A 15659-nucleotide genomic window follows, 5' to 3' on the forward strand; every position below is an offset into this window, starting at 1 on the left:
CTCTGGGTAGCTCCCAATCGAGTGTTAAAAACAATACAGCGTTAAATATTAAATATTAAAAACTTCCCTAAACAGGGCTGCCTTCAGATATCTTTTAAATAATAATAATTTATTAAAGCGAATGTATACAGACATTATTTAGGAAAGTTAGGAAGATATTTCTCATATAAGAAATGGCAGAAAACAGGAAGAGACTTATTGTGAAGTCTTCCCTTCTTTATCAGGTTTGTCCTTTATTTGTTTTGAAACATTATCTTTATTCAGTTTTGGGAAAAGGCAACATGCATTAAACATAGCCAGCTCAAGGGCTGTTATCATAATACAAAGAATGAATTAAGTAACCAGCACACAAGACTGAAAACATCGTCAGTATAAGCGTGGTCATTTCAATTGATTTGGGCACAACCCCTCCCACCCTGCTGTCCTCAGGAGAGTCCATAAAAGAGAAAGAGGAAACTGGGTTATGAGGGAACTGTTGGAAGCACAGCAAATGTTCAATTTGCAACTTTGTGTGTGTGTGGGGGGGTACTTTTGTAACTGGCAAGTGTGACAGCAGACTGATGAAGTGGAGACTCGAGTCAGTTGGAAGTTGGCTGGCAGTGAGGAAGACTGCTGAGATTTGGCCATTTGAGGAGCTGGAGGGAAAAGCGGTTCTGGAGGAGTTATTCCTCTGTGTAGACCTGCCTAAGGAAGACGAACCTCTGTGTTCATTTCCCCTCAAGTTATACCCTGTTTTTCACTCAGTAAAGTAACAATGGCTAACAACCGCTACCAGCCACTTTGGCTATATTCCACCTCCACAGTCAGAAGCAGTATGCTGGGCATTGCAAGTGGGCACCAAATGAACAGAATGCTGAACCAGATGGGCCTTGAACTGATCTTACAGGGTTGTTTGTGCATTCTTATTTGCCCTCACAATAAATGTGCAACTGTGCTTATAGCATCTTACATTCATATGCTTAATAACATGTGAACCTTCTCAAAATCAAGGGTGCAGGCAATTGCATGAACTCAGTATAGGCAGTAGAATTCTATGTACACAATAGGGGCTGTGTCCCTACTTACTTCAGTCACCAACCTCACCAACCCTCTCCCCCTGCCTTTACAGCTCACCCAAAGAATGTCTCAGATCTTGCCATACCTCTGAGGGTCTCCTGGACTACTCTCCTGGGCCACCCACCTGCCTGCATCTCTGTCCTTGGGTTCCCACCTCCTCACCTCACTTGGTTCTCTTGCCTGGGCCTCCTGCTTATCATAGAATGTAGAGTTGGAAGTGACTCCAAGGTTCATCTAGTCCAACTCTACAGTGCAATGCAGGAATATTTTGCCCCATGCGGGGCTTGAATTTATGACCCTATTAAGAGTCTCATGCTCTACTGACTGAGCTATTCCAGCGTTTTTATGTCTCCCTTCTCCAGTTCCCTCCTCCTCCTCACCTCACCTAGGCCTGCATCTCTACCCTCTGGATTGCTCCTCCTCTCCTCACCTGGGCCGCCTACCTGCCCACTAGCTTGCCAAACTGTAGTTTACAGCGCCAACTGTGTGCAGCCAAGCAAACTGCAGTGTGACAATATCCTTAACCATTTTTTATATCAGCGAGATACGTCACTTAGAAATTGTGTCAAACACTTGAAGGCAAAGCATTTCTGGGGCAAGGGTGGGCAGGCAGGAGCTGGCATGATCAGGCACAGACCTGTGGCCCCATAACCTATTGTGCTCAGCCACTTCTGTGAGTGTGTGAAAATGCCTCTAATGTTTGACATCTGCTTTCATATGCTCTCCTTCTGGCCAGTCTTTTCTTCTGCACAAGATATCCCACATAAATGAATCCTCCTGTCTGGATTTCTAAAGAAAACGGCCCAAATATAAATATTAGTTGCCGAAGGATTTTAATGTGGACCAATCCGAGGAGGCTATTTGCATCTTCTTGCCTTTTCTGATACTGGAGGCATCTAGTGGCTTCATTGGTAACACACGGAAAGGGACTCTTTTTTTGGCAAAAATGACAAAGTTACCTGGAGCTGAGGCTCCCTCTGGGAAAAAGCTGCTTATGGGGACCAGGCCACCATCAAAGAATTCCCTGCTAACATAAAGAGGACTAGTTGCTATGCTGAATCGTGACACTGCTGGACTTGGTTCAGCAGCCACACCTACGTCTTGAGACCCGCGGCTGCGCTTCTGCTGGGGGGTGTGAGCAAGGCTGTTCTCCCTGCTGCTCAGTCCTTGATAGCTTATCCGAGGTGCTGACAGCAACTTGGAAATTCTTAATTTGTCTTGCTCTGCAAGCTTCTTGACCACAGGAGATGTGTGACTAGTGTAGGCTGGATACTGGATGCGGTGGATCAGATGCGGTGGGATGCCAATATTGCTTGATACCAAAGCCCGATCTAAAACCCAAAAGATAGAGAATATATATTAGTTTTCGGATTTTCGGTTTCAAGGATTTTGATTCCAGAAAACAAATCCTTGCCTATCTATACCGGCTTGTGCATAATGCTAAGCTGTGTTTTGTTTAAGCCATAGTTTGTTTAAGCACAAGTTGTCTCACAGATGATTGACCAAACCACATCTTGTTTCTCTAAAGCTTGCTTTGTTTTCTAGCTGTTCTTGCCCTGTGGCCTTTGTAGTTTGATGAGTGCCTTTCTGGAGTGGGATAGTCAAACAAACTATAATTAAAGATGAGTGCTGGGTTCGCATGTAAAGCTAAGCCATAGCTGAAACAAACCAAGATTTGTATACCAACAACAAACTATGGCTTCTGACTGTGGTTTGTTGACAGTAAACAATCCATAGTTAAGCTGCTGGAAAGGGTTAACATATAGCTCTATGTCATGGTTTAACAAAATATTGTTTAATAAGCCATGGTTTAGCATCATGTGCAGAATAGGTTTCTCCAAGGAAATCCCAAGGAAAGAGAAATTCCCTTTAGCCTAGCCTGCAAACAGGAAGAGGACAGAGAAGTTCACAGAAATAAGACACAAAGTTAAAGAACCACGAAGAAGGTCCTTGGAAATCCTGGAGCACCTTTGTAGTGCTGGATCTAAAAAAATAAATAAATCAAACCAGTAGCTTCTTGACCAAGACATACAAACATTTATTTCAGAAGGCTCTTTCCCAGCCCACATGACATTGTTTTGTTGGAAGCCCTCAATAAATAAAACTACTGCTATCATCACACACTGGCAGTTAAGTATCTACAGGGCAAAAATGCTCTCAATTCAAGATCCAGCAATTCGTATTGGGTGCAGTGGTCCATAAAAGGCACACTGCAAGGCCAAGAAAAATTCATGCACCAGTAGCTGCATTTCACAACCTCAAGCTGTGCCTGAATCCGCTTTGGCAGACATTGGAGAAAACTGGCCAGGCAGTTTTGTGTTTTGCATGACACCTCACTGTAACAGCCTAACAATTATGCCTGCTGCCTTTGGACTCCTTGACTCAGCTGCTGTGAAACTACCACTGACATCTTGCTTCACATGGGGTGCAAAACCCTCTTGGGTTTCTCTCCGTTGTAAATTGCACATGCACCTTCCCTGAAAGAACATGTGGAAGTGCAACCCCCCACCCCAATGTTCTTGGATGAGCTATTTTGTAGTCCTTTTGTAATTTCTTTTCTCTTTCTTTCCCCTGCATTGGACCTCTCAGAACTGGCTGACAGTCCCACTCTGACTCTGGCAAGAAACCAAATTGGCCCTCATTCACGTTATTGGATCAAAATCTAGAAGGAGCTTTAGTTACAATGCAAAAAGGTGCAGCCATGGTTTTTTGTTTTTGTTTCTTGCACCACCTGACACATTAAGCCACCCAAGCTACACTACACTTAGTGGAAAGAGAACAACAATCCCCTCCAGGTGACTGTGCAAGAGATTCAAATGAGGGAAATAAAAAAAAAAGGTATTGGCTTACAGTAGGTGAATGGTAAATGCACAAAACAAATGGATGGAGAGAATCGAAAGATGGAAACTGGTGTCTGAGATGGAAATTGGTGTCTGAGCAGAAGATGAGTACTTGAATTCCAGCACAAACCTGGTTCCATTTGATCTAGGATATTCTACTTTGGTCTGATATTTGGGGAATTTCAATTCAGGATAAAACTAAGAAATAAAAATATGAGCTTTCAAATGGGTGAAAGTGGGTAATTTTTACATGACTGAAAAATTCCCTGTAGATTTGAGTGGGAAGGGATGGGTCAAAATTATCCTATATTCAGTGAGCAGTTCATGGATGTTTAAGAATCACGATTTGACATAAATGACATCCGGGTTGGAAAAACTAAGCCTCACTGGATGTTGTTGGAAGCCAACTCCCGTCACCCCCAGCCAACATGGTCAATGCTAAGGGTGATAGGAGTTTGAGTCCAGAAACATCTGGAGGGCCACAGGTTCCCAACCACTGTATTGCAACATCCACAGAAGCTCATGGAATCTTGTGCTGAGTGAAAGTAATAGCCAACCCTCCCCTTGATCTCAAGATGGAGGGCTGCATGTTGAAGTAGAAGAAGCATTTCTGTGTTCTACTCAATCCTTCTGAATGACAGCATTCAAAATGCAGGATCTTCCCCACCTCCTCTCCAGGCAAGAAAGACATGACCATAGAAGGAAACCCAGTGAAGTTGCCAGTGCCTTTCTGCAGAGAACACCTTTCTTCCCCATAACCTGCCTGCATCTTTGATGGCAAAGCATCAGTCAGCTTTTGTACCCATGTGGCTCTGTCATTTCCATATTTCCCCTTCCCTTTCTGGTTGCTTTTCTTTTGCCTCTGCTGATATTTCGCTGAACAAAGTCCCATCCTGCCTTGAGACCTTTAACACTGTGCCTATAAAATCCTAACACTTGGCTAGTTCTCTGCATGCCTTTTCTCTTCTCCATGGTTACCCCAGCCGAGAAACACTTTGTTTTTGTGTCACTTCCATTAGGCTGATTGAGTTTACAGGGGACGGCAGGAAACCATTTGATGGGAATATAAATTCCATGAAACAAAACTCAACAGATAAAAATGTTCCTCTTGGAAGAGTTTTCCCTAGCACTGGGCAGCCTTTGTCAAGGAGTTTGCCACAGAGGAGTCAGCACAAATAGGTCCACTTGTAGCTTTCCTATGACATGCCAAGAGATTTTGTGACCCAACACTGGATAAGGGGGGGGTGTTTCCAGATTCCCCCAACTGAAGAACATTGCTTTTTATGAAAGAGGGCAGGGACATATTACTATAATGCAACTTATCCAGCAGTACATGTTAAAATGGATAATTGCTTCTAGTTCTGACGAGAAACTGGCATGGAGGCAATTTCCACACTCTTCTATTTAAAGACCATTTGGCTGTGGTAGGGAGAAAGAGATGGGAAATAAAGTTAAACCCTGCTGGCTGTAACTCAGCATGTTCTGACAGTGTATAGAATGATTAGCAAAAGCAAACGAGGGGAAATGAAATTATACACTGAAGATGGGAACTTCGCAAATGGGTGGGCTTTTTATTTGAGAAGGGGGCTGCAGAGTTACAATGTCTTTTGCTCTTTCTTGTTTCAAAGCTGTGTGTTTTTAGCCCTTCCTCGCCACACACGCATAAAGGTTGTAGGGCCCCAGAGCTTGTCTCCTATTTATTTTGCCATGTGGTTTCCATATACACTCACTCTGGGGCCTCCAATCGGAAGGCGCTCCTACCTCAAGACACTAGCGAGGGTAGGGAGAGGTGTGGCAAATGCTTTTGTTCGCTTTGTAATGGAGAACCAGACTAATGCAAAACACTTGTCTTGGAGTGGGCATAATAGCTACCCCTACACGCACGTATTTGAATTTCAGTCTTTGGCTAAGTACAGTCTGGCCTAAAGCAAGTGAGTATGTTGTAGCTCAACTGGTTGTCATCATCATGGTGCTCTTAAATGAGGGAGGGGGAGAGATAAAGCAGTCCACAAAGGGGGGGGGGGAGTATAATAAAGACTCTGTAAGAAAACAAAAACTAGGAGTTCATGTTCTCACTAGAATTAGCAAAGGTTCAGATATACAAAGTCAGGCAGTTCAGGGATGCTAGGCTCATTCTCATAGAATTCATGGCTTTCTGTGCCCAGAAATTGTCATCATTGTCAGTTTATGATGTTATTATTGGAGTTTTATGACTGGCATGTGCTTTTTGAAATACTGCTTGATGTTTTTGGGGTTGGAGTAGGCACTTTTGCAGGGTTTTTTGTTTTTAGAAATGAGGATAATAAGTTTTAAAAATGCAAATACATACATAAAAATATAAATACATACATACTGAAACTCATCTCCAGGGGATGCTGTTGAGGACATAGGCAGGAAAAGATGAAAAGAGGGATTTTTTAGTAGTCAATGCTACTATAAAAAAAGTTTTTTTAGAAGAAGTTTTTTTTTTTTCTGAAGGGAGATGGAACCTCATTATTAGGATTTCCAGTACATTACTTTGAAAGACATGTGAAAACAAGTTAGGCAATGTTCCAGCTTCCAGATGTCATGATAAGCCCCATTAAATAATACAGAATTATATCTTCTAGTAGAGTTGCATTAAAGTTGTCAAGTATTTTCAGTTTTATAATACTTTCTGTTGTAATTTCAGAACAGCAGAATGCACAGAACCCAAGAGGTGCCTCATATTCCATTTTCATTTCAAAATTTTAGATGCTACTACTTACTTTGGAGCCTGCCTTCTCAGGAGTCCTCAGGGCCATTTATTTTCAACCCTTGCTTCTGTTTGCCAGCCCAGACTGAGTACTTGTATGGTGAAGTTCTCATTCATGTGCTCCCTCATACAAACACAACCAGTGCAATCTGAGCCGTTGAGAAGAATCCCTAAAGAGCGTTTGCATTGGAATTTCAGCTTTGGTGTCACTGTAGATTCAGGTCCACAAAAACTAGCATACATTACCAGCAGTCACACATTAAGTGCAGCCTAGAATCCAACTCATGGGAAGGGATTTAGCCAGGCAGAGTCCCCTCCCCCCTCCAAGAAAGAAAGAAAGAAAGAAAGAAAGAAAGAAAGAAAGAAAGAAAGAAAGAAAGACAGGCTAGAATGAGGGAGGAATAGGAAGGAAACTGGAGGGAACCAGTGAGCCATCTAAATACAGCTGCTCTGTTCAGGAGGTGGAGTTGCTACAAAACCATATTCAGTGCTACCTCAGTTTTCGAGAGTCTTGGAAGTCAAATGTTTCAGCTTTTGAACACCAAAAACCTGGAAGTAACTGCTTCGGTTTTCGAACGCTTTTCGGAAGTCGAATGTGCCACACGGCTTCTGTTTTGAGTTTTCCAGAAGTAAACGCTTTGTTTTTTGAACGTTTAAGAATGGTCTTCCGGAATGGATTACCTTCAAAAACCAAGGTACCACTGTATAGATAGCAGGAGGTAACCGAGAACCAGCCATAGACCTCCTATTACATTTAACTTAAAGAATTCCCCTTTTTTACCTTATGATGTTATTGTCTTATAGATTGGTTTCTCATCCTTTCCTCCCATTTATGCATAACTGAATCTTGTATCTCTATCTTAGTCAGGTGGTCAGGTTTGTTTGTTTTTTGTAAAAAAGGACAAGACATCTGACACCTTTAATAGCTGTATAGAAGAGGTAGCTTCAGCAGGTGAATAACCCCTTAACACTTGATCATCTATCTATCTATCTATCTATCTCTATCTATCTATCATCTATCTATCTATCTATCTATCTATCTATCTATCTATCTATCTATCTATCGGAAGTCTAATTCCAAAGAACTAGTCCTTAAATTAATCTAGCTAGAAAGCTAGAACAGTTCCTAGAGATGGATTTTCTTGGGAGAAGATGCCATCTCCATCACAATTTTCAATCTTTTTTTCTTTGAAGACTCCCCACCCCCCTTTTTTTTCCTGCAAAGGAATACACTGAGTTTTGGCTGCCGCTGCTGTACACAGAAACAGCCCCCTGCGCCTCCTGCAATGAGGCTATATTTTCCATTGTGTTTGTACAATGATCGTGCTCATATTGCAGGAATGACTCGGCTGCCACTGTTGCACTAACAGTAAAATGGCTGAGGTGGAGCAGGGTGGGTGGGGAGTGATTCTGCAAACTCTTAAGGCAAGCCCGGGAATGCATTGAGTAAGAGAGCCTATCCAGGTCAGTGACCCTGGCCTCAATTCCAGTGTTTTCACATATGCCTTTTCCCCCTGTGCGGGTGAGAAAGCTTTGCTATATGAATGGACCCTTCTGCCTGGTGCCGACTGCACCACGCTATGGAGGAGCAAGGTTAAATATGGCCCCTTGGCAGGAAGGCACAGCTCACAGATATTTGGGGGTGGAGGAGAGAGCTTGCTAATGTGAAATGCCAAGGCAACAAATAGTTGACATTAGAATTGCATGCAGGCTGTGGGACTAGGCTATTCCTTTCAGGCGCTCACACAAAGGGCCCCTTTTTTGTCTCGCTGCTAAAGACAAGCAACAGAACGAGAAATACAGAAATGATATTGATAGCTAGGGGAAAGGCCTGTGGAATTTCTGGGGAGGGTTTGCTATCCCAAAAGCACAATGGCCTGTGCTTTGAAATGCACAGACCACGTAGGACGCAAAAGGCCACTGGGGTCTCACGTGACCATGGATTTGCCTTCCCCGCCTACCCCCGCCGATTCCCCCTCACCCAGAACTTGGTGAGAGTTCTTGCTTGCAACAATCCTGCCACACATTCAGGCAGCCTTACTGCATGCCCTCCAGCATTTCTCCAGTGAAAGTAGGGATGCGCTATTCCATCATCATCATCATTTTATTATTGATACCCCACCCATCTGACTGGGTTGCTCCAGCCACTCCGGGCGGCTTCCAACGTATATAAAAACATAATAAAACATTAAACATAAAAACTCTGCTTCCCCATACAGGGCTGTCTTCAGATGTTTTCTAAAGGTTGTATAGTTACTTAGCTCCTTGGCTTGGAGGTTACATAACTCCATACTTTCCATACATTTCTCTGATTAAATTGGGATGTCTTAAGGAAAAGCGGGACATTTCAGGATCAAATCAGAAACCAAGATGGCTTCTGTAAATCCGGGACTGTCCTTGGAAAATAGGGACATTTGCAGGGTCTGTGACTGTGCACAGAATGGCGGCTCAGATTGCCTTCCACTGATTCATAGAAGCAAAGAATCATAGAATTGTAGAGTTGGAAGTGACCGCAAAGGGTCATCCAGTCCCAACCCCCTGCAATGCAGGAATTTCAGCTAAAGCATCCATGGCAGATGGCCACCCACAGGCAAGTCTTTAGCATATGCGCCGCCGGGGTGCAAAGATCTGCCCAGTGTCCTGAAATTTAGTTTAGCTCCACCGCCACCCGACCCCACCCCCATCCATCCCCCCCTCTCCCCACCCCCTTTCTTTTTTATTTCTGTTTTCTTCTCCCCCTAATGCCTCAACAAATGAAACGGATTTGTAAAAACGTTACATGGAAGAAGAAGAAGGAAAAAAAATACGAGGCACTACCCTTCTGTAAAACAAGAAAATCCTTAATAAAAAAAAAAAAAAGGCAGCTAGAAAGGCCTCAGACAGACACCATGCAAAATGCCTCAGCAGTTTAGCATTTAATCTATAGCTAACGGGGGAAGAGGAAGCATTGCTGCACAGCAAACGAACCATATTAAACGTTGGCTATTTGTGGCACTGCCAGCCAAAGGAACAATCCTAACACCTAAGATTCATCAAACTAGACCTTACAACTTCATTGTTTCCCTAGCTACTAGGATCCTAAAATGTCCTATTGCCAGAATGTAATCTAAACTGGAATCTAGAAACATATAAAAAATGCTGTGAAAATTGGTTTTTTTTAAAAAAAGCGTTTTGAAAAATATATTAAATTTGCCATAAGCTCACCATAGCCATCTAGTGTCACATTTGTATAATGCACTCAAAACATTATATTTGCAGCTGTACAGCTGAGTCCTAAGGTTAGCCAGTAACCAATTACTTGAACTGGAGGGGGGGGCACACTGTTCTGATTCATTAGATGCAACTTGTGAACCCTGTACCATGTGCAACTTCAAAATCTGGAATTACACAATATGGGCAGCTGGGTTTAGACCACCAACAATGAGTTCTGCCCCCTGCCACCTTGTGTAGGAGGAATTGAAGACATCATTTTTAAAGCCCCTTTGAACATTGCCACCATTTCCATGGCAAATACATGCATACTGGGAGATAATATTAGGGTCATTTAAGACAAGGCCGTGCAATTGAACGGGATGCATGGCACATCACTCTGGCGCCAAGGGAGTTAGTAATGCAGCTTGAGCATGACCCACAGTGGGATTGTAGATAGTGCAAACAATCCTGGGCATTGTGGATAGAGATGAAGGAGGCACATAATAGCATGAACGTATTCCAGGGGGTGGTCACGTAGCCAGTTGACCACCATCAACACCCTGTGCTTTTTCACCTTTAACACCTGCATGATGCAGACATTTTAAAAGTAAATGTCATTTCCATTTGAGACCTTTGATTACTACAGCTGCTAGTCAGAGCAGACAACAAAGGCTGAGCTGCTCTGTGCTTTGATGCTAAAACCAGCCCTGCCAAAGAGCCCTGCCTTTCACAGATCCTCACCACTTTCAGCAATGATCTGCCCCTAAAGCATCATTCAACAGCTGTTTTGCTCGTTTCCCCCTGAAGTGGTATTCTGTTGCTGTTGCTGCACAGACACTCCTCCATGCCCATCAGACAGTGAAACCTTGGATATAAGTGACTGCCCAATTTCCAAACAGTCAGAGAAAGAGAGGGAGAGAGGGAGAGGAAGTGCTGTAGCAGCCCGAACAAAGGCCGCCTTTGTGAGCTTGGAGAACAAGCCAGGAAAACACAACACAGCATTAAAAATTACATGCTAGGCTGGCAGGATCGTTCAGAAGGGGATCAACCAATCCAGACGGCGTTTCCCTGGGACTCCAGTGAGAAATTCCGGTACTGCCGTTTCAGAGCAGAGCTAAGTCTGAAGACATTTGAGTTCTTCTCAAACTGTTCTAAGAAAAGCGCCGCAAATTCTGGAGCAGACACACGGCTGTCATTCCCGGCTTGCGTGTCCTAATAATACACGCCAGGTTTGAAAAGTCCATGGAATCTGGTTGTCATTAACTCTCTGCTGATGTTATTGAGGAGGAGTGAATGGTGAGCCTGCAAAGGGCACAGGATTGAAAGACCCAACGGTCCTCCTGCTACAAAAATTAGGCGGCTGCTAATTTTATTTGCCCTGAAATTACCCGTGAGCAAATGCCAATTCCATGTGGTGGCAGATATCACTAGGTGGCACTGTTGTGAAACTTGCCTTTTAAGGCTTATTTGACCCAGGAAGTTGACCATGTGCATTGATTTAGGGCGCCGCTGGATGGTGAGTATTGGGATTCAAGAGCATGCCAGAAAATGGAAGTTTGCGCAATTAAAGTGGATTAAAGCGCTATGTTGCCTAGTGCAACAAATCCACTTTTACAAAAGAAACAGATTTCTTTGCAGTTCAGAAAGTGATGGGGAAATTGACAGAAAATGTGGAATAAATGAATGAATTATTCATGGGAATGCATGCCAACAACCCACAAACAAATTAGGAGGAATGCAAAAGGAATGTTCATCATCGTATAACCTCCTTGCAAGCAAATCACAATGAATGCTCAGTACAGTGGTACCTCAGGTTACAGACGCTTCAGGTTACAAACTCCACTAACCCATAAATAGTACCTTGGGTTAAGAACTTTGCTTCAGGATGAGAACAGAAATCGTGTGGTGGTGGCGCAGTGGCAGTGGGAGGCCCCATTAGCCAAAGTGGTACCTCAGGTTAAGAACAGCTTCAGGTTAAGAACGGACCTCCAGGACGAATTAAGTTCTTAACCCGAGGTACCTCTGTAAAGATTCTGTATAATCAAACTGTGTGATCTTTGTGCAAGAAAATCAGGATGAATGCTCACAACATAGGTTAAAGCCTTTCTTCATTATTGCAGTTTAGATTCCACCTTCATTCAAGGTAGGTAATAACCACCAACCCTATCAGACACCTTTTCTTTTTAAAAAACTAAATCGGGTATCCGGGCTGCAAAGCCCACTGAGAGATTGATGCATGCTGCAGGACTTGGCCCTTTCCACACTACTGATTTTAAACCTCCAAACTGCCCCTCCCAGCTGCTTACTCCCATGGGCTTTTGCCAGTGATACCCTGGAACCCAAATGCCTTGGCTCCCAAACAAATCGGCTCCCAAACGATCAAAACCTAGAAGTGAGTCTTCTGGTTTTCGAGCTATTTTTGGAAGCTGAACATCCGACAGGGCTCCTGTGGCTTCCTGCAGCCAATCAGAAGACACGCTTTGGTTTCTGAACACTTTGGAAGTTGAACAGACTTCCGGAACGGATTCTGTTCAACTTCCAAGGTACAACTGTTGAGTACAAGTTGAGGGGGAAAGAACAGGCACTCATTCAGGTGGATCTGGTACCCCATATCTCCAAAAAAAAAAAGGCCTGACAGTCCTCAGGTGATTTGAGCTAACTCATGGCTCATTTTTTCTCCCTCTCTCTTGCCTAAAGGTTAAGGTACCTCTAACCGTTAGATCCAGTCGTGGACAACTCTGGGGTTGCGTGCTCATCTCGCTCTAAAGGCCAAGGGAGCCAGCGTTTGTCCACAGACAGCTTCCGGGTCAAGTGGCCAGCATGACTAAGCCACTTCTAGCAAACCATAGCAGCGCACAGAAACACCGTTTACCTTCCCACCAGAGTGGTACCTATTTATCTACTTACACTTTGACGTGCTTTCAAACTGCTAGGTTGGCAGGAGCTGGGACCGAACAACGGGAGCTCACCCCGTCACGGGGATTCGAACCGCCGACCTTCTGATTGGCAAGCCCTAGGCTCTGTGGTTTAGACCACAGCGCCACCCGTGTCCATTCTTTCTCTCTCTTGCCTACCTCTGCCCATTTCTTCCAAAACGCATCACCTGATGTTTCTATGCAAACACATCCACTATACCCGCCCACAAACTTATCTGTGTGTGCATGTGTCCTTCTCCAAGCTGTAATGAAGGCTGGGTGCTTCTCAACGCTCAAGATATGCCTCCACTTATCAGGAGACCATCTCCTAACCTCAGTTAGCTGATACCTTATCAACGGGAGCTCACTATTACAGCCAGCAATATTCCTAACAAAAGCAACGCTCACCCAGCGGCTAATAATAATAGGAATCAAATCCTTATGAAGCCCCCTGAGGATGTAGCAGTGCCTGAGAGTACAATTTTGCTATGTGAAGAAGTACCCCTGGGCTGTAAAAAAATCCCTGAAGGTATGATCGGCACTGCAATACCATTTACTTGGGCCTAATTCTCAAGGAATGTGCTTCTGAGCAAATGTGATTAGAGGTGTGCTGCACATCACATATGAAACCATGAAATATAAGACATGCTTGTAAAGAAGGAAGTGGTGTTGACTTTTCCTAAGCTACTCAGCCACTTGCACAGCACTCAGTTGTTAAAATTTCACACCTCAAGGGGACTATCCTTGGAGCTCTCTAAGCTGATCAACTCAGGACCATTGCAGACTATGCAAAAATGCTACCAAACGACTGAAGTTCTAAAGAAGAAGGCTTAATACATCCCAGATCCAATTTTTCCTGAAATTATTAGGAAAGGAATGGGATACCAGGTGCCTGGTATCAGGAGGCCAGACTATTTGTCCTCCTAGGACGGCATTTTCTACTCTTGCCTGCTGACCGATTTCCAGCATTGGTTCTCCAGCCTCACTTGATACCTGATTAAATTTTATTATTATATGCTGAGATTCCTTCATTGCAGGGGGTTGCACTAGATGACCCATGCGGTCCCTTCAGACTCTACAGTTCTATGATTCTATATGAGATCTCACAGATTGCTGCATACACAGTATTTTTTGCTGCTTCCTAGCTAGCCTATAGCCCCCCCCCCATCCCTGACAACATTATATAATGGGATGGCAGATACTAAATAACCATTGAAATCACTTTTCCTACTCCAGGGGACAACTTTAAAATCTGGCCCAAATAACGTGTTTGGTGGAAAGAGGTGTGCACACAATAAGGTATATAAGGAGTCACTGGGCTCCTTGTATTATTTTATTTTATGTTTTGCTAAAATGGATTGATAATATAGCTATATTTTCCAACTGAGCTCTCAATGGATCATGCATTCCTGCACCTCCCAACTCAGTATCCATGCATTAAGTCCTTGAATAAACTGAAAGCATATTTCCCTGGTCCCTAGAAAAACAAAAACAAAAGCCAGCATCACTTCCTCTCCAAAGAAGCCTCAGGCTTATTTCATATCTGCCATCATCTTAAAATAACTGAGCTTTACAAGCAGGACATGATGCCATCCGTGATTGGGCTCATGCTATGCATCACCAATAGGTCACTCTCTGGCTCAGTTACAGTATAAAAGTAGGATTGTGCACCAAACCCCCAACGGCCCCTCCAGGATGGGAAACGCAGGTTCATGAGAGGGCAATTTGAAGCAGAAAAGTGGTAGGGGGAGAGTGTGCTTAACCCTTCCTTCATTAGTGTTTCCACTGAAAACTCTCCCTTCAAACTGCAATATGCGCGCGCGCACGCACACACACACACAGCTGCTTTTCACACCAAGAAGCTCCTCCAAATGTACATTTACTCCATTCCAAACCAGAAATGTGGGCCTCCCTGTCTTTTTAATAAAGACAGTTCCATTTTTAAAAGAATTAGTAAGAAGATGCCTGTGAAACCTGCAATTTCTGATGTGAGAAAGGAGAATTTCCCAGAAAGGGAAGGAAACAAACACACAAATAAATGGCTGCACCCTGCAAAATAGTTTCACCGGGCAGCGCTGATCATGCTGGCTCCTCTACTACGAAAGCCCACTGCTGTCTTTGGCGCTCTGCTTGTTTTCACTGTTTAATGAAACAATAATTCTGTTTTAAGCATTGGCAGCTGTCTTATGCACTGAGGTTTTGTGTAAATTTGTTATCCTTCATGGTGAAAACCATATAAATAAACACAGCAGCTTTTCCTTCCTGCCTGGACTCCCCACAAGAACCAGGCTGGTGGCTCTGGGCTCCCCTTCTCTGTCTCTCTCGCTTGCTCGGCTTGATAGCCTCAGACGCTAGCAATCACAACCCTGCCTCCCACGGAGCGAGCAGCCAGCTTTGGTTTAAATCAGCTTCTCCCTGGAACTCGTAATAAACACAGCGCAAAGTTTTGGAGCCATCAATGAATGGGATTGGCCAGGCTGGTCCAGCATTCCCAAAGTTAATACTGCAGTGGCTTCAGCCCAAAGTCCAGCTTGGCTTGATAAGGTTGTCAAAGCTTCCTGTTCTGGCTGACTACATTCAAATAGAACCTGCTTACATGAGCTCAAATCCCAACATGTGCTGAATGCTTCAGTGCCTCCTGAAAAACTGTCCCAGCAAAGCTCAACTTGTTTCTTTCAGGTCTGCAAATTGGGAGAGACCGATTGGAACAAGTGGGTCTTTCAGAGGCCCAGATTCAAGAACAGAATAGCCCTTTCAATTCCTTTGACTTTTCCAATTTAAAACCACCCTCTTCAAATCCTGCCCCAGTGAACCTTGACTAGCTTTGATGGGGGAAATTGCTTAGTTTGAAATGTCTCAAAATTCTAAGTGCCTGGCTCTTGGATTTTGGAATAATTTAGAAAATATATATATACTGTTTGT

General features: G+C 43.8%; 1 protein-coding gene across 7 annotated transcripts in view; it reads right to left on the bottom strand.

The window, feature by feature from the left end:
• Positions 1 to 222: 222 nt before the first annotated feature.
• CDRT4 (CMT1A duplicated region transcript 4) overlaps positions 223 to 15659 on the bottom strand; it is a 34501-nt gene continuing 19064 nt past the window's right edge. For 5 of the 7 annotated variants that reach the window (XR_014153095.1, XR_014153096.1, XR_014153097.1 and 2 more), the window contains one exon: positions 1873 to 2387. Coding sequence is in view for 1 of the 7 variants with exons in the window: in XM_081848780.1 (XP_081704906.1) it covers positions 1873 to 2387 (515 nt within the window). In the remaining 6 variants the exon portion in view is untranslated. Of the gene's footprint in view, positions 2388 to 14196; positions 14215 to 15659 lie in introns of those variants that run through there. The other 2 variants (XM_081848780.1, XR_014153100.1) reach the window with 2 other exon arrangements.

This window comes from Podarcis erhardii (genome assembly GCF_964252035.2).
Source record: "Podarcis erhardii genome assembly, chromosome: 2".
Taxonomy (NCBI): Eukaryota; Metazoa; Chordata; class Lepidosauria; order Squamata; family Lacertidae; genus Podarcis; species Podarcis erhardii.